The sequence below is a fragment of the Zonotrichia leucophrys genome, chromosome 19 (genome assembly GCF_028769735.1).
Source record: "Zonotrichia leucophrys gambelii isolate GWCS_2022_RI chromosome 19, RI_Zleu_2.0, whole genome shotgun sequence".
In the NCBI taxonomy this organism is placed as follows: domain Eukaryota; kingdom Metazoa; phylum Chordata; class Aves; order Passeriformes; family Passerellidae; genus Zonotrichia; species Zonotrichia leucophrys.
The window spans coordinates 3,556,331-3,574,098 of NC_088188.1; the positions used below are offsets into that span (position 1 = coordinate 3,556,331).

At 44.6% G+C, this 17,768-nt stretch overlaps 1 protein-coding gene across 3 annotated transcripts in view; it reads right to left on the reverse strand.

The window, feature by feature from the left end:
• Positions 1 to 17,768, reverse strand: part of CLIP2 (CAP-Gly domain containing linker protein 2) — a 96,237-nt gene that overhangs the window by 12,365 nt on the left and 66,104 nt on the right. For 2 of the 3 annotated variants that reach the window (XM_064728950.1, XM_064728949.1), the window contains exons 5-10: positions 16,136 to 16,349; positions 13,996 to 14,193; positions 11,685 to 11,788; positions 9,913 to 9,973; positions 5,714 to 5,818; positions 2,361 to 3,305 (exon numbers count right to left, since the gene is read on the reverse strand). In XM_064728950.1, the coding sequence (XP_064585020.1) occupies positions 2,361 to 3,305; positions 5,714 to 5,818; positions 9,913 to 9,973; positions 11,685 to 11,788; positions 13,996 to 14,193; positions 16,136 to 16,349 (1,627 nt within the window). The remainder of the gene's footprint in view (positions 1 to 2,360; positions 3,306 to 5,713; positions 5,819 to 9,912; positions 9,974 to 11,684; positions 11,789 to 13,995; positions 14,194 to 16,135; positions 16,350 to 17,768) is intronic. The other variant, XM_064728951.1, reaches the window with a different exon arrangement.

The following is a 17,768-nucleotide window of genomic DNA, read 5'->3' on the forward strand; positions in this document are numbered from 1 at the left end:
ATGCTTTACATCCTTCCCAAGAGGGAAATAAAGGCTTTTTTGAGGAGCCACTTGTCCAGCTGGGCAGTCCTGGGGCTGCCCAGAGTGCCCAGACACAGCCCCCAGGTGAGCTCACCTGCAGGATTCACCCAGGAGGGAGCAGAGCTCGAGTTCTCCCCCAGGTTCTGGTTCAGCCCTGCACACACACAGGGATGCAGCAGCTGCTGTCCCCCTGACCAGGCACCTCTGGGCAATCTCAGCTAACAGCCAGCTGCAAATGCCCTCAGCATGCAGCTTGACACCTACCAGTCAGCAAGTTCCTCAACTTCTGCAGAACCTAGCTGTGCCCTAAGTTATAAAAAGGTTGATAAAACAGTAATTTATTAAAGAACTAATGCATTCATAAAAATAATAACAAAGCAAATGCCGTGCCCATACAGGGGATTCTGCTTTTTCCCCACCCTCTTTTCTATATTGCAATGAAAAGCCAGAGACTACAGAGCTTCCAGTGCCAAGCTTTCTGTGGCAGAGGCCACAACTGAGCCCTTCACACCTCTCCCATCCAGCAGCCTTTGTTGGTTCCTCAGCACATGCCCAGAGCCAGCAGCTGCTGTGGCCACCAAGAGCCCCAAGGCCAGTTCTCTGAACTCTGGGCTGTGGGACAAGTCAAACAGAGCAGGAGAACCCTCACAGGATAAATATGTTTCCTGATGTACTTTTGGTATGGAAAAAACTATTTAACTGCTCCTGGGAAGCAGATGTGGCTCTCCCTTGAAGGTCTAGGAAAGGCTGTCACAGGACACCTTTGCTTGTTTAAAATAACTTGGACAGTGAATACTGCAGTTACTTTAAATTAACTAAGACAATTTTAAATAGAACTTGCTCCATGGTACTCAAAGGCTTTCACCCATGCATTTCTTCCCATATTCTCCTGATTTTAATTGACACATAGCTGAAATAATTACTTCAAGACTTCCCTGGTTCTAATCCAGTATTGATATCCCCCAGAGCTCTTCCATTTATCTAAAGGGCTCTGGAACAAGACTCCAGCTCCCTTTCCATTCATTCCTGTTTGAATATTGGCTATAATGTGTTACATGTTGTAATAACAACTCCTTTTTCCCAGAGTCCTGGCTGTACTTATTGTTCCCAACTGTCCTTATTGGCTGAAACATCCTGGAGCAACCCTTCAAACACCATTAATGCTGGAGATTCCTCCTCAGCCTTTGCCTCTGTTGTCCTCTGTGTGCCTATTTCCAAGGTGTGCAGTTCTGACTTAGACAGCATGGAATTCATGGCTTGGCTTTGCTCCCTGGAGGTGCAACTGCTTTCAATGGGGCTGCTCATGTTGGGAAATTAAACACAGGCATTGAATTAATTTCATTGGCATCTCTGTCTGGAAGAGAAACTACATCACCACTGAAATTTCAATGCAGTATTCTTCAAATGTGCACGTTCTAAAGCTTATTTTAATTTTATGCATCCCCACAGGATGTGAATTGGGTTTTTCCTCATTTTTCATGCAAAATCCAAACACAAATAGGGGCCCAGCCCCTCATGAGTAGCAATCTCCCTGCTCACTACAGTGCAGAACCAGCCACGATCCCTTGTGCCACACACAATGGCAGGATGATGCATCCTGTGGCAAAAAAAAACCCCCAAAAAACAAGGTGACGTAGACACAAAGGCCACAGTAAATTGACCCCTTCATATGACTGCTCTTATTTCAGCCCTCCTTGGTCTCATATTGAATCAGGCATTTTATTTCCCCAGCCTGGTGCCATTCAGACCCTTTCTGGCATCTTTTCCACTCTAACCCTCAACAGCAGCATTTCCCTGTCTCCCACAGGTGCTGTGGAGCCCCTGCCCTGCTGCTGACACAGCCTCACCCATCCCACAGTGCAGCACTCACTGCACCTCTCTTGCTCCAGGTGCTGAGCAAGGATGACTCTTTTTCCACCCTATCCTTCTAGAACCCCTAAAGAGCCTTGCCCAACAGCACACCAAGGCTGCTGCAGCTCCTTGCAGGAATTCATTAGAGAATAAATCCAACTGCATTGCAGGAATGATGGTTTTCCAGCTCAGAACATGCTTGCTCAGCATGAGAGCCCACCCTGACAAACCATGACAGTGCTGGTCTGCTCCTACAGCAGCCTCCAAACCCAGGTGTGACCCCACTTGCTCCTTTTCCTAATTGTCCCACTGTCCCACTGGCTTTCTAGAGTGGACTGACACCTTCAACCTGGAGATGCAGTGCAGAAAACACTGTTAGTGGAAGAAAAAAACATCCAGATATTTGAATCCTCAGAAAACTGCACAAGGCAGTGGCTGAGCAGTTACCAACAGTGATAATAAACAGCAAAATGACCCCAAAGTCATACATTTGCATGCTGAGAAGGATGCAGGGCCTCCATGGACTGCAGCTTGTTCTCTAAGACAAGCACTTTTTCCTGCAATCTTTGGATTTCCTGTTTGCTGTGGGCTTCTGTTTTCTGTAATGTTTCATAGTCCAACATCTTCTTTTCAGCCAAAGATATCTGCTCTTTCAAGAAAGCTATTGCTTCTGTCTGATCTGTGTATTCACCATGAAGTTTCTCCAGTTCATGCACCCTCAGCTCAGCATCTCGACACTTGTCCTTCACATCCTGGAGCTCGAGAAGGTGCTGACTGCTTTTGGTTTCCAGTTGCATTTTCCAGTTGCTGTTGCTTTTTTCCACCTCATCCAAAGCCTCCTGCAGCTTCAGCTTGAGACTCTCCTTCTCCTTTATATGGACAGCTGTCTCGATGTCGTGCTTTGCTTTCAGGTTCTCCAACTCAAGCTGGTGCTCCAGCTTTATACTCTCCACCACTGCCTTCAGCTCCACAATCTCCTTGTGCTGGGTGTCAGGGCCTGAGTTGAGCGTGGCTTTCAGGTCCTCCAGAGACTTCTGGTGGTCAGAAGCTAACGTGTCCAACTTGGACTTCCAGTTGTCCATGAGCCCCATGTTCTCATTAGTGGCCTGCTGAACTTTATGCTTTAAGTCCACAATCTCCTGCGAGTACTTCTCATTGACAGACTTCAGCTTCTCCATCTCCTGCTGGTACTTCTTTAGCGTCTTCTCATACTTCTCCTTCAGCTGGCTGCTCTCCTTCTGGTGCTCCTTGTTGGCAGAGAGCAGCTGATCCCTCAGCCTCAGTGCCTCTGAGTGCAGGCCCAGGCTGTGCTCGGGGCTCTCTGCCTGCTGCGAGCTCTGCAGGCACTGCCGGAGCTCGTCCACCTCGCTGCGCCTCAGGCTCAGCTCCTCCTCCAGCTGCAGGATCCGGGACTGCTCTGCCACCGTGGTCAGCTGCAACACCACAAACACAGGGTCAGTGCACCCCTCATCGCCACACCTTCCCCCCAGCAAGAGTTCTCCAGTGGAAATAAATCCAAAGTGCATCAGTCAAAGTTCAGAGGAAGAGGTGGAGAGCACCTGGTGCCCTCCAATCTGTCACCCTGATTTTTTAAGATTTTCTAAGCCTTCTGATGTTGACATTCTTGTAGCGAACTTTCTCACACACTTTCTGTAAATAACTCTTTGTTTTGCATTCGTTTATGGAAGAAGAGAAAGTTGATGGACTGTTGGTTTGTCCAGTGTTATTGGAGAGGTGGCACTGTCACCCTCCAATGCACTGTCACTCTTGGAAAACTATAAATGTTGGAGTCAGAAAATAAACTTCCCTTTTTTCTTCACCTTGAGAACAGCGGTGTGCGTTTGTGTTCTTTTGTGTCCTATAGTGACAACAACCTGAGCAGTTTTGCACCAGCATAACTGTCACCCTGATTTTTTAAGAGTCTCTAAAATCATAGATTCTGATGTTTACATTCTTGCAACACACTTTCTCACACACTTTCTGTAAATAACTTATTGTCTTGCTTTCTTTTATGGAGGAGAAGTGTTGTTATAGGACACAAAACAACATGAGCGCACACACTGCTGTTTTTAAGGTGAAGAAAAAGGGATGTTTATTTTCTGACTCTAACATTTATAGTTTTCCAAAAGTGACAGTGGATTGGAGGGTGAAAGTGCCACCTCTCCAATGTCACTGCACAAACCAACAGTCTATCAAATTTCTCTTCTTTTATAAGAATGCAAAACAATAAGTTATTTACAGAAAGTGTATGAGAAAATTCATTACAAGAATATACACATTAGAAGGCTTAGAAAATCTTAAAAAATCAAGGCGACAGAGGAGAAATTTGACAGACTTAGTTAGTTTGTCTAGTGTCATTGGAGAGGTGGCACTTTCACCCTCCAATCCACTGCTACTTTTAAAAATCTATAAATGTTAGAGTCAGAAAATAAACTTCCCTTTTTTCACCTTGAGAGCAGTGGTATGTGCTACGTTGTGTTTCGTGCCCTATAGTGACAGGCAACCAGCACTGACAATTCACAGTTATGTCTGTGCCAATTGCAATTTATTTTTTCCTAATACAAACCTCTTGCTTTCCACAGAAAAACACCTTGGAAATAACCCTTGAAATTCACTAGGGAGCAACAGTGGTTTATGAAAAATAATGTCCTGGACGGGCATTATGTTTCCAGACCAGGCATCTTGCCAGATGATGCACAGAGGCGATGTGACTGCACATGCAGGAATTCACAAGCATCAAAACCAGCATTAAGCATATCATGTTTCCTTTATTGCTCAGCAATCCTCAGCCTGCAGACCTCTCTTCTGTAACAGAATTTGTTTACCCTGGTGTAAAAAGGAAAAGGGATTTTGACATATGAGTGCTTGTTAGAGTTTATTAGCAAAGTCAAAATAACAAAGGAGGCTAGAGGATGCAAGACAATAAATCTGGCCATGGTACACATTGAGCTTAAGGGCTGTGGGTCCATGTTTTGCCATCTGAATGCAACCTGGCAGGGCTGAACTCCCTGTGAGTCACAGGGAGTACAGGGTGCTGCCACTATGGATGGAGAAGAGGATGGAACATTAGAAAAAGGCAAAAGAAAGAAGGAAACCAAGCCAAACTCCAAGAGCTCAATTTCACTTCATTTCAACTGCCACTTGCCCAGCAGCCATCAGCCCAGGAGGCTGCTGGTCATTATTTCAGATGGGCACAGGGGGCTTCAAACCATCCAGACCTTTTAGAGACCCTCCCATTGGTGTTTCCTACAGCTCTCAAACCCATTACTGCTCACTGCAGCAAGTTTGCTGCTTCCCACACCACACCAGCATGAAAAAGCCCTCTCCACATCTGGCTGCTTTTAGGATTCCTCTGGGCAATCGGTCCTATTGCCCATGGCCAAGGATCAGAGTGGGCCCAGCTGCATCCACCAGCACCTTCCCCTTCAGATGGCAGCTCCCACAACTGGCAGGGGAGACTGGAATGTTGATTGCAATGTTATTTCCTCTTACAGCCTGGGGGGGCTCAAGGTAGAATGAATTGTGCAGGATATTATTGGGATATGTTAATTGAAAAATGAATTGTAGGAGCTCATGTGTCAGATGGTGGCATGGGGCAGAGAAGCAAGCTCAATCTGAGAAACGAGTTCCCCATAAGAGAAGCAAAGCTAGAAATCATATCATACTATTACTTCTGGGAAAGAGAGCAAACAAAAAACCAAACAAAATCAAGGAAGCTTAAGTTCAAGCCAAAATCAATCAACCCCACAAAAACCAAAAGAAAGAAACCCAAAGCAAGGCATGATGAGCACCAGGGCAGTGCAAGCGCTGTCTGCAGGCAGGGCAGGTGAGGGTGCATTACCCTGGTGTCCTCTAATTCTCTGAGGAGTTTTTCAGCCTGTGCCTTCTCAAACAGCAGGCTCTGCTCGAGCTCCCGAATTCGGGCATGCTCCAACTGCGTCTGAGTCTGCTCACACAGAGAGAGAAAAGAACAGTGGAGAGGGGAGCAGGGGAGGGAGAGAGAAAGAGAGGGGGAGAGAGAGAAGGCTGCAACATCATCTCCAGAGAACAAGACAAGGAAAGGCTGTTCACAACAGGAGAGAATAAAAACCCAGACAGGGAGGAAAAATCCAACCAAACAGGAAACGGTCCCTGTGGGATTTTACATGGTACTGGTAGTGGCTCTTCACAAGAAAAGTGAATTTGTGATGGGAAGACATCCTTCTCCTCCAGCGTCTTCCTGCATCAACTGGAGACACTTCCTAAAAAGCAAAGCTCCCACCAGTACAAGGCCCTTGTACAAACAGATAATGCAAGGATGTTGCAATGATTCTCCACATCTTTCCTCAAGAGGAGTCACAAGTTAGACTGAAAAGAGCTGGAAGTTCCCATCCTCTTTTTGCTCTGGAGACAGTGAGAATCCTACACTAAGTGGGAAAAAAAAACCCAGGTCATACTGTGCATGGCATGTTGTAAAACAAAAAATACACTGCACTGAATAGATCAGGGAATTGTGATCTCAACCTGTTCTGTAAATCAGTGCTTTGAGATTGAACAGGCCAGGCATGAATTTCAAAGTGACTTCTGTACAGTAGGACTCTATTAATTTTGGCACAAGAAAACAGAACTTTTTTGGTTGGTTGGTTGGTTTTGGGATTTTTGGTTGGTGGTTTGTTTTCAAGGCTGTTTTTTCTTTTTTTTTTTTTTGACAAATGATTCAACTAAGCACAAGAAGTTCATTTTATGTACCCAAATCCAGGAGCACTGGCTCTGGGCATTGCTTCAGTGCCCTTCACTTTAAAGCTGAAATACCATAAAGCTGCACTTGGTAGCAAAGCTCAGCAATCCACAACCACCACTGTAAAATCATGTAAAATTCCCTATCAATAAAAGAGGAGAGGAGACATGGGAAGGTGCATGCACACTCTGGCCTTCACATTTTTTTTTAGCTGACAAAACCCACATTTTCCTTAGAACTAAACTTAATTAACCTATCAAGTTAAAAAATTAATCTAGCAAAAAGCGGACAAACCTGCTCAGAACCATTTTTATCCCCATTTTTTGCCCTTCAATTTCCATATAATTATTTGCTTCCCCCCTCTTTCTATTGGAGCCAGTTTTAAGGATTTTCTGCCCTTCCCTACAATAAAGCAAGCCTTGCAAGTTTTGTACAAATTCTAGAAACAGAAGTTTTTAAAAAAATCCATGTTTTATGCTTGCAAAATATCATTGTACATGTGTATTCATAGATGGTGACATAAATGCCATTTATATTCAGATGGCTCTGTATTTTATGTGCCTTATTTAACCCCTGAAGGAGGGGAGAAAAAAATGTGGATTCAAAAACCCAAATATTATCAAAACCCCAAATTATATAACTTAAGTGTAAAAGTTGGCTTATTGCATCCTAATTAAAAAAACCAGGCATTTAATTCATTAAATAAAATTAATTCTGCTCCCTATAAAGCCCAAAGATTCACATCTTGAGAGGGAGCTCCAGGATTGATTTTACTAAAAAGAATAAATATTCTGTTGATACCAGTTAATTAACTGGTGGCAGCACATCAGATATTTGCTGACCTATTACAAAACTCATCTCTGGACTTCTCAAAGAGATTCTCTCCAGGCTCCTGAGGTTAACACAAGTGCCCAGTCAAGCTGTCAGTCCCACCTGATATTCTTGCTCAGTATCTATTAATCCTGTTATTTTCCAACTCTGAAAAAACAGATGAAAATAGAGGGGAAAAAACCATAGAAAAAATTAGATTAACTGTTTTAGAGTCCTTAAGTCTTAGGTTTACATCCAATCCTGTGTTATTTTATGTAAATTGGTTTGCTAGTATTAGCCAGTATGAGTCACAACCTCACATCCAAATTTTCCCTGCACTTTGAGGAAGCCCAGATATGAATTTCAGATTTATTTGTAGCTATTAGCCTTAAATTACTGTTCACAAACTATAAACTGACTTCCCACTGGCATTCAAGGCATGCTGCAGGATGCAGGAGATGAGCATGAGAGAGTTCCTTGATGAGGATAATACTTCCTGTAAACCATGGTTTTCCACCACAATAAGTCTTTCCTGAAAGCTTTTTCCTACATTAGCTTTTTAACTTCCAAAGCTCTTGAAAGCTTTTCCTGCATTTGTTTTTCATCTCCCAAATCACTACAGCATCAGCTGCCAAGCAGGATCAAAACTGGGTTGAAATCATAACTCCATTTCAGGGCTAAATCCACAGCTGTTCTATCAGAGGTCCAAAACCTTGATCTCTCTCTATCTTCAGGCCACCAACACATTTTTTTCTCTTAGTTAATTACTTGCTTTTGGAAAGCTTAACTGTCTCCACAAAAAAGCAGGAAGGTGAGAATTAACTCTGGTGGGTCAATCATTCAGTCTGGACATGCAAATCAGGCAGATAAGATGTAAAATCTGGCCCCAGCCAAGCCTGTGCTGGGACTGATGCTGGGCTCATGGAGAGCATGCCAGTTCCCTGGGTCAGGGGAAATCAAGCATTCCTAAATTATTTGTCCTTTTGTACAGTCCAGCATGGAAGGGAGGACAGAACCACAATGTCCTGCTGAAAGCTTGGCCATATCCCCATTGCAAAACAATTCCTTCTCAGCCCAAAGGAAAAATAAATCCAAGACTGTGAGTCCCAAACTGAGAATGGGAGCCCTTACCCATAGCAGTTTATCATCATGGTGGCTTTAAAAAAAAAATAAAAATCCAAATATACCAAGCCTGGTCCCATTGCCATAATTACACAGCCAGGCTGAAACACTTGGAGCTTACAAAGGGACAATTCACTGCTCCCAAAGGGAGTGATGCATGCACCAACCACCCTTCCCTAGGGCACTGTGGGAAAGCTGCCAGCTCAGGGATGAACTGAAATCTGATTTTGCTCCCACACAACAGGCAGAAACTGCACTTGCTGTGCTCCCACAAAGGTCTGCTAGCAGTGCATTGCTGATTTACACCCTGTCAAACATCTCCTTCAGCTTCTGGATGAAGAAGAGAGGTTTGTGCCAACAGGATCACAGCCACAGCAATATATCCATTTCCCAGTTTTCCCATTTTCCTGGGCTTTTGTTGCTATGAGTGACAGTGAAGCACAGGAGCAGGGCCCTTGACATTTCTGGCTGTTACTAACCTGGCACTCCTAAAGCTAAACAGACAAAAAACTCCCTTGATTTACATTTGGAGAGCAGAGCCTTGCTTCCACAGAAGGATTTTCTGTTCCCTTTTCTCCATGGAAAAGTCTCCCACTCAAGGGCCAACATCACTTCATCCCAGCATCCCTTCCAGCCTGCACAATCCTCACTGCAACAGCATCCCTGAGCAACAGCCCTTCCCAGGGGCAGGGTTTAAGGATTTTCTGCCCTTCCCTACAATAAAGCAAGCCTTGCAAGTTTTGTACAAATTCTAGAAACAGAAGTTTTTAAAAAATCCATGTTTTATGCTTGCAAAATATCATTGTACTTGAATTTATAGATGGTGACATAAATGCCATTTATATTCAGATGGCTCTGTATTTTATGTGCCTTATTTAACCCCTGAAGGGGGGGAGAAAAAGATGTGGATTCAAAAACCCAAAATTATCCAAACCCAGTGCCAAACCCACACTCCAGGCAGTGAATTCCACATGAGGATACCTCAGCATAAACAGCATTTTGGCTGGAATTACACAGCATCAATTCAGGAGACTCTATGTGCTCATGAGCTGCTGAGAGCACGACACCTCAGGGACAGGAACTGAACTGTCAATTCATTTCTAGGGTGGAAAAATGTAAGTTCAACACATTCAGACACAGATTTTCACATGGTTTGGCAACTCAGAGTGACAGATGAACTCCAGGCAGCCCCAGGTGTGAGCAGCCCTTGGGCACCACACCAAAGAACAATCCTCACAGCTCACAGCAGTAAATCACACAGCACATCAGGAAAGTATCGTTAGAGGGGACCAAAAGGTGGCAGAAATTACTCAAGTGAGTAATTTCTACCACATCCAGAGTAATTTTTGCAACTCTGGATCCCACATTTTGGCAAGATCATAAGGAATTACCTCCAGATCCCCTTTTGTAATGGATTCTTCCTCCACACGGAACTGCAAGTCCTCCACTTTCCTGGGGAAGGAAAGGGACACAGAGCAATCAGAAGGACAGGGACACACAGAGCAATCAGAATTCTCAGCTCAGCACCCTCTGTCTCAGCAGCCACTGCACATCAGCCTTTCCACTGTTAACCAAGTTCTATGGGATCACTGCAACCATCAATTGGAGAGGTCATTGCCAACAAATGGAAAAGCTGTCCAAAAAATTACTGATAAGCTTTTATCCATCCAATTAAATTTATAAATGTATTATATATACATTTATAAATTTAATTGGGTGGATAAAATTATGGCAGTGGGACCAGGGTTGGTCCCACTGCCATAATTACACAGCCAGGCTGAAACACTTGGAGCTTACAAAGGGACAATTCACTGCTCTCAAAGGGGAAGATGCATGCACCAACCACCCTTTCCTATTTATTTTATTATAAAAGAAATAAAATTAAATTAAAACCACCCACCCAATATTTAAAAAATCACATCATGGCCTGCAGAATCAGAGTCTGAGAGGGATTCAGATCACCTTTGGATACAAAAGCTCAGCAGAAACTGAGCAGCAAGCCCCATGGAGCAGGACAGTTACAAGCAGCTTTCCACACACAAAGGTGACCTTTTTGCAGGGTACATCCCCTCAGACACACAATTACTGTTCTCTGACACAGGAGCCTAAAAAAGCAAAGCAAGGTTTCACTGGATTATTTAAACCTTGTTATCCAAGCACTGGGCAATTCCTGTGCCAAATCCATACAAAATATCCCAAGGGAATGGGATCCTCTGCTTCCTTGGCAGAGGGTGGGGAACTGTGAGCTACCCTGGCAGACAGAAGAGCCTTCCCCTTAGAGTTTACAGGCCAGTCATGCATAAATGCAATAAAACCACACACATTAACTCAGACAGGCCAAGGAAACTCTTCTCTTTTGGAAGGCAGAAGCCAGTAAGCAGTAGAAAATAATTCAATTTTCTGCTAGACTCATCCCTCTTTTTCTCTTTACTGATTATAAAGAAAAAGGCTGAGGATGTTTAGTTAGTAGGCAGATGTGAGGACTATGAGTCTGTTACAGATAAAAATAGCTGGGAGCGTACATAACTAACTTAATAAACAAGCTTCCTTGTCTAAACCTCCTCTAATTAGAGGAGGGAGGCATCTGTTGATATTTAGATGAAAACTCAGCTGTCTGGGGTTAAAGGGCCTCCTAGAGCTGGGAAAGTCAGCTGCCTACCAGGACTATGGGGAGACATGCATGCAAGAACATTTCATCCTCAGGAGGAGCATCAATAATTGAAATCAACACTGTTTTCAGTTATTTAATACACAGAAATGTTTTCCTATTCCCACTGAAGAGTTTAATTATACACATGGAGTACCTGGACTCCAAGAATGACACGCAGATCACTCTGCTCCAGAGGGGAAATGTGTGCACCGGGAGATTTGCATGGATGGGGGCCTCTGGCATGTGAATCACACTGCAGTGAGGCTGCACTCAGTTTGGCTTCCCTTCCTCACAAAGAACATCCTCAAGACCAGCCCATCATAAATGGAAGAGAGGAAGGGGACCTCAGCAAATCCAGGTTCTACAGGAGGCTCTGTGATGGTGCACGTGCCTGTTTATGACCCAATTTTTATTTCACAAATGTATGTGTATCCTTTAGGCAAAACCACCCAAAGGCTTCAGCACTGTCCACACATGACTTCACCTCCTCACACCCCTCCACTCCTGCTTTACCTCTTCTCCTCTTCCAGCTGGTTCAGCAGCTCAATCTTCTCTTTCTGCATCCCATCCACCAAGGCTCGTGCTCGCTGCAGGTTTCCTTCTGCCTCTGTGACATACTGGAGCAAAAAATGAGCCCAAGACACAAAAATTAGCCATGCCTGAATGGCACAAAGCTGTTTAAGAAAGGGTCAGAACTAGGGAACAGAAAGTTTTGATGATCTGTTTCAGAGGATGCACATTTTCCAAAGAGCTCAGGATGTAGGGATTAAAACAACAAAAACTGCTCCATCTCCAGCAGCTGTAAGGGATCCATCCTTCAGTGTCTCTCTGACCTGACCCTTTTGGAGACTCCAGCTCTGATTAAAGAACTTGAAGCCTGAAAAGTTCTGAAAATCTGGTCAGAGGTTGCCAGTGCAATTCAGCCCCAGTCATGAAGCAAAAGAGACATTTCAGACTTCTGTTAATTTGTTACTGATAATTACTGGAAAACACAATACATGAGAAGAATGTCAGCTTGCAGCTGATTTCCCAATTTCTCCTGCATTTCTGACAGGCAGGTGTCACCCACCACACAAACATACAGTGCCATCCCTGCTCCCAGGTAGCTCACGTGGATTTAAAAGCATGAGTAAAGAATTTAGGGCAGCAGCAGATGATGAAGAACCACATACTGACAAATAGCACAGACACAACTCTCTTTAAGCATTTTAATACATAAAATATCCTCTGTACAAATGCTTGTGCAACAAACAAACAAACAAACAAACACCAACCTAATATGATCAGCCTGTTTTCCTTCCAGATTTCCTGCCTTTATTAATTTTATGAAAGAATCCTCTCTGGTGGGAAAGCAGTGCCATATGAGCTGGGCTGATGCCCTCAGCACCATAAAATCACTGCAATGCAGTCCCAGCCACAGCCAGATTCAGTGGCTGAGGGGAACAAATTTGCATTTCAGCATTGGAATTTATTGATCCAGCAGACACAAACTGCCTGCTGCCTCTGATGTGGCACAGCCCTTTCCCTGCTCCTGGCTCAGGGCAGGGACAGCACATGTGACACTGGGAGGGAGGAGAAAGAGCCTCTGTAGGAATGTGGGTTTTGTTGACGGAGTGACAAAACTATTTTTTGTCCTTTCAAAAAGGAAAGAAGCTCAGAAGTTTCTGGTTTTGATTAAGTGGAAAAGTCACTTTATAGGCCTAGGGGACTTCACTTCAAACTTAAGGACAGCCAATTGGACAGAAGCTAAAAAGTCCAGCTTGGGCAATTTACTAGAAAAACAATTTAACAAAGAAACTAATTGCTTTTGGGAAGTGTTTTATCAGGAGCAAGAATCTTTAGCACTTGGCTCAGGTTTTGTTTGTTTGTTTGTTATTTTGCCTTTTATTAAACATTTTTGTTTCTAACACTGCAACAAAAGCCATCTTGCTGATTTTTATGCTTCTAAGGGTAGCTAAGCTGTCTTGGGTGTGTTATAGACCTCTGAGAGTTTATAAAACCTGGCTCAAAGAGGCAACTATAACACACCTCAGCTTAACTCAGCACAGAAAAGGCAGAAATTCAGAGCCCCAGTTTCACACACTGTGGTGATGAGACACAAACTTTAAGGAATTTAGAGATTTTAGAGGAGCAAAGATTTTAGTTAGAGATAAGCTTTACTGGAGTTAATTAAAGTAAATGGGTAGGCCTTGATGAAGTTAAGAGTTAGTAGTTAACTAATAACTGATTGCTTGTCAACACAATGTTTGGTTAGCTGGGTTTATAATGAAGAATATAGAAACTGATAAAGAGCTTTTAGGAACATAAGACAATTGTGGCCTCCTCTGTTCTGAAACCAATTGAAGATGGGGAATGGGAGATCTACCAAGGGTTCATTTGTCATATCTGCATTGAAAAGGTAGAAAGGTCAGAATGAGGAAGACTTCACTTACTTCCTCATCTTGGGACCTCTCCCCATGAAAGGGACCACCAACTCATTTTGAGGAACAAACTATGCATGCTTAATAGCTTTTGAACTAATTACCATATGGGGCAGGGAATGGGATGTACCAAAGTGATGAATATGTATTTGTATTTTGGGTATTCAATACTTGTACTTGATAAAAGGACTCTGTATCACCTATAAATTGTGGTGTGTATTTGGAAGTTATCCCACAATAAATGTACACTTTCTAACTCTAAACTGTTAGAGAGTTTTTGTCCGTCACAGTTGGATATCAGTACTAGATCAATATCCATATTTTTTAATAAATCAGTAACATTATGATCTGACACATCCAGGGGATATCAAACATTCGGACATTTAACAGCTGTCACCTCCTACCTGCTCGTGCTGGGCCTTCATGATGGCAATCTCCTTCTCCACCTCACAGATGTGGCTGGTGGCCTTGGCCACCTCTGCCCTCTCCAGGTCCCGCTCTGCCAGCAGCTGCTCAATGTGCTGCTGCTTCTCCTTCAGGGCCTCCTGCAGGGCTGTGGTGCCAGAGATCTTCCTGGCATAGCGAGACGAGGTCTCTGTCAGCTGGGAAAGAGTTAAAAAGAGATGGGGTAATGTGGTGGTGTTTGAGGGTCCCCAGGACGAGGGAGGAGATGAGAATCTTGACTCCATGTTTCATGATTTATTATTTTGTGATCTATATTATATTAAAAGAAAATGATATATTAAAACTATACAAAAGAAAGAGAAAGGAGACATCAGAAAGCTAGAAAAGAATGAATAATAAAATCTCGTGACAGACTCAGAGAGTCTGACACAGCTGGCAGTCATTGGCCAATTATTTACTTAATTAATTAAAAACAATTCACATGAGACCAATCAAAGATGCACCTATTGATAAACCATCTCCAGACCACATTCTACAGCCATCAGATAGTTATTGTTTACACTTCTTTTCTGAGGCTTCTCAGGAGAAAAATCCTAGCGAAAGGATTTTCATAAAATATGTCAGTGACAGGGTAAAGCTGTGTCCTTTCCAGCCCAGAACAGCTGAAGTCCCCAGTTAAACCTGAAATGCTGCTCACCTAATGATCATTTATTCAGCTGAGGAGAGCTGCAGCTCCAGCTCTGGGCCCTACAGGGGAGGTGAAGTCTGAGAAACATCTGGACAATGCTCATAAGTTCAATTTCTCTTCTGCAGTGCAGTGACCACAGCAAGTCCCAAAGGACACAACATGGGGTGGGAACTGGGTCAGGGAAAATTATCATGCATTCTGTCATCTGCCTTCTTAGGTACATTTTATTGATGGCCTGCACTGATGAAATCCCAAAGATGAGCTCAGCTGGGTAGGCTGATCTCAAGTGGAGACCAGTTTGGGGTTATTTGATCCAATCCCAGGAATGACACTGCACCCTTGTCCCCAGCCAGGAGGGCTGTGGGTGTTCTGCAGCAACACCACAGCAGAGCCAGAACTTTTAATAGGATCACTGCCTGCTCTGCTTTCTGCCTGCTTGAGCACCTGCCAAAACCCCAGGCATGTGACCCAGGACATTGCCACCCTCCACAGTGAGACAGCCACAGCAGGAGCTTTGCACAGCTGCTCAGTGGAGCAGCATGACCATGTGAGACTGGAAGCAGTGTCCTTTTTCTGCAGGGATCCCTTATAAACCTGCTCTTGACAGCAGAACTGAGATTCATCCCACTGCAAACTGCACTCCAGGCTCTTCAGTGGTCTCAGCTGCTTGGTGTCCCTTACTAGGAGGGAGAGTGTGTGTCCGAGTCTCTGTGTCAGGACAACCCAGAGGTGTTAAAAGGTCTCATTTTCCAGCCTGGCAGTCAAAGGAGTCAGGATTCTTCTGTTCTGGTTCTCAAGGTTGTTTATTCTTTCTTATCTATAACATTCTTTCTCTGACCTGCTGAGATCTGTCCAGCAGGTTGGGTTGTGTCTCACTGACATCCTCAGGGCAGTGTTATCTTTTTATACTAAAAACCACGTGTACTTTATTTACAGTAATTTTCCAATACCTATCACCTATGTTAGACAGTCTGTCTCTACTCTCAACCAATCCAAAAGTGCCACCATCACAGTAGAAGATGGAGGACAACAAAAAGAAGAAAGACTGGACACACCCGGATTCCTCTATCTTGCCTCTTGAACCCCCATTCTAAAGACACCAAAATTCTACATTTTCACTCTGTGATAAATTCACTAACATTCTACTCAAACCCTTGTGGCTTGTAAATCTTCACACAAAGTTGTTAATTGTTTTTTCCATGGGCTAAAATCAAAGGCACAGGTGTTTGTGACTCTGTGCCAACGTCTCTGAGCCCCTGCCAGGGTCTCGAGTCAGAGCAATGTCCTGGGTTCTGACAGCTGTGAGGTGGGTGACAGCCCCACACTCCATTCCCCTCACCCCATGAATGGTGAAGGAGCAGCTGCACTGTAAAAAAGCCCCAACCCTCGTGTTTTGTGAAGCTGGGTCACAGAGGTGGAGTGAGCAGCAGAGACCCCCAGCAGGTACTCACCAGCCCACTGCGGCTGGGCCTGCCCCCGACCGAGGAGGCCACGGAGCTGACGGAGCTGATGGAGGAGCTGCTGGGGCTGTGGGTCAGGGCTGACACCCCCATAGCCATCCTCTTGCTCTTCTTTGCCTTGGCAGGGCTGGTGGATGGGAACCCGATCCGGATCACCTTGTGGATGGGAGCAAAGAGGCCAAACTTGGGTGGGCACTGGAAATACCTGGAACACAGGAGATGCACCAAGTGAGGAGTGGCAGGGCAGCCAACTCACCCAAGCCTTGCAGAATGGCACTGCCAAGCAGTACAAAACCCACAGCTCATCTCTGGGTGCTTTGCTGTAGAATTGTTTCACAGAATTCTCAGAATGACCAGGTTGGAAGAGACCTTAAAGATCATCGAGTCCAACCCAGCCCCAACAGCTCAACTAAAACCCTGGCACCCAGTGCCACATCCAGGCTTTGTTAAACACACCCAGGGATGGTGACTGCACCACCTCCCTGGGCAGCCATTCCAGAACTTTATCACCTTTCTGTAAAAAACTTTTTCCAAATATCCAACCTGTATTTCCCTTGATGCAGCCTAAGGCTGTGTGCTCTGGTTCTGCAGTGCTGCCTGGAGAGAGCCCAGCCCCAGCTGAGAACAGGCACCTTCCAGGGAGTTGTGGAGAATGATAAGGTCACCCCTGAGTCTGCTTTTCTTCAGGTAAGCAACTGCTTTCCTGTGTACAAGCAGCTGGATTATTTTCCTTTCCTGCTTGTAGCACTGGCAATCTCCATGTCTGCATTTGTGGTGCTTTAGCAGGGGGACCTGAGGTAATTGCCAAGCACCAGCTGCTGTGCACTTTGGGGAGATGCCAGGAAAGACACAGCTGGGAGCACAAATCCCAGAACATAAACACAGCACAGCACAAGCACTCCTTCCTCACAACCAAAACCTGGGTGTGCTCTTTACCCTGCTTTGAGGATAGTGATGTAGTAAAGTGTGTCTGCAGGAGGTGTCAGAAGGTGGACAAGGCTCTACTCTGTGAGCTCAGCAATGAGACAAGAGTCCACAGGCAGGAAGTTCCAGCTAAAAATGAGGAAGAACTTCCCTGTACAGTGACCAAGGCCGGAACAGGCTGCCCAGAGAAGGTGTGGGGATATTCCAGAACCTTCTGGGCACAATACTAGGCCATGTGCTCTGGGATGACCCTTCCTGAGCAGGAAGGTTGGACTGGATGATCAACTGTGGTCCCTTTCAACCTGACCTATCCTGTGACTCTGTCAAATAAAAAGATCTGATTCACAAAGCTCTATATAAATGTTCCACAGGGTAAAAATCTTTCCTCCCAAAACAGCACCTCAAACCTTTGAAGCTAAAAATGCACTTACAGCAAACTCCAGCGTGTGCTACCTCCTTTGGCTGGCAGAGAAACTGTTTCCTATGCCATCAAACTTGGACAGATGAAAGCATGGAAAAGGGAGGACCAGATAATTACAGTGCATGGTCTCTCCCACAACTGAGCCCAAAGATTCCATGTCTCCAGAGCCCTCTTCCAGAATAAAAACGAGCCACAAGTTCGTGTCAAACCCTGGGAACTCCCTCAGTGACCAGCATAAACCAAGGTTCATTTGCAGCTGCCCAGCTGCACTGCAGCAAG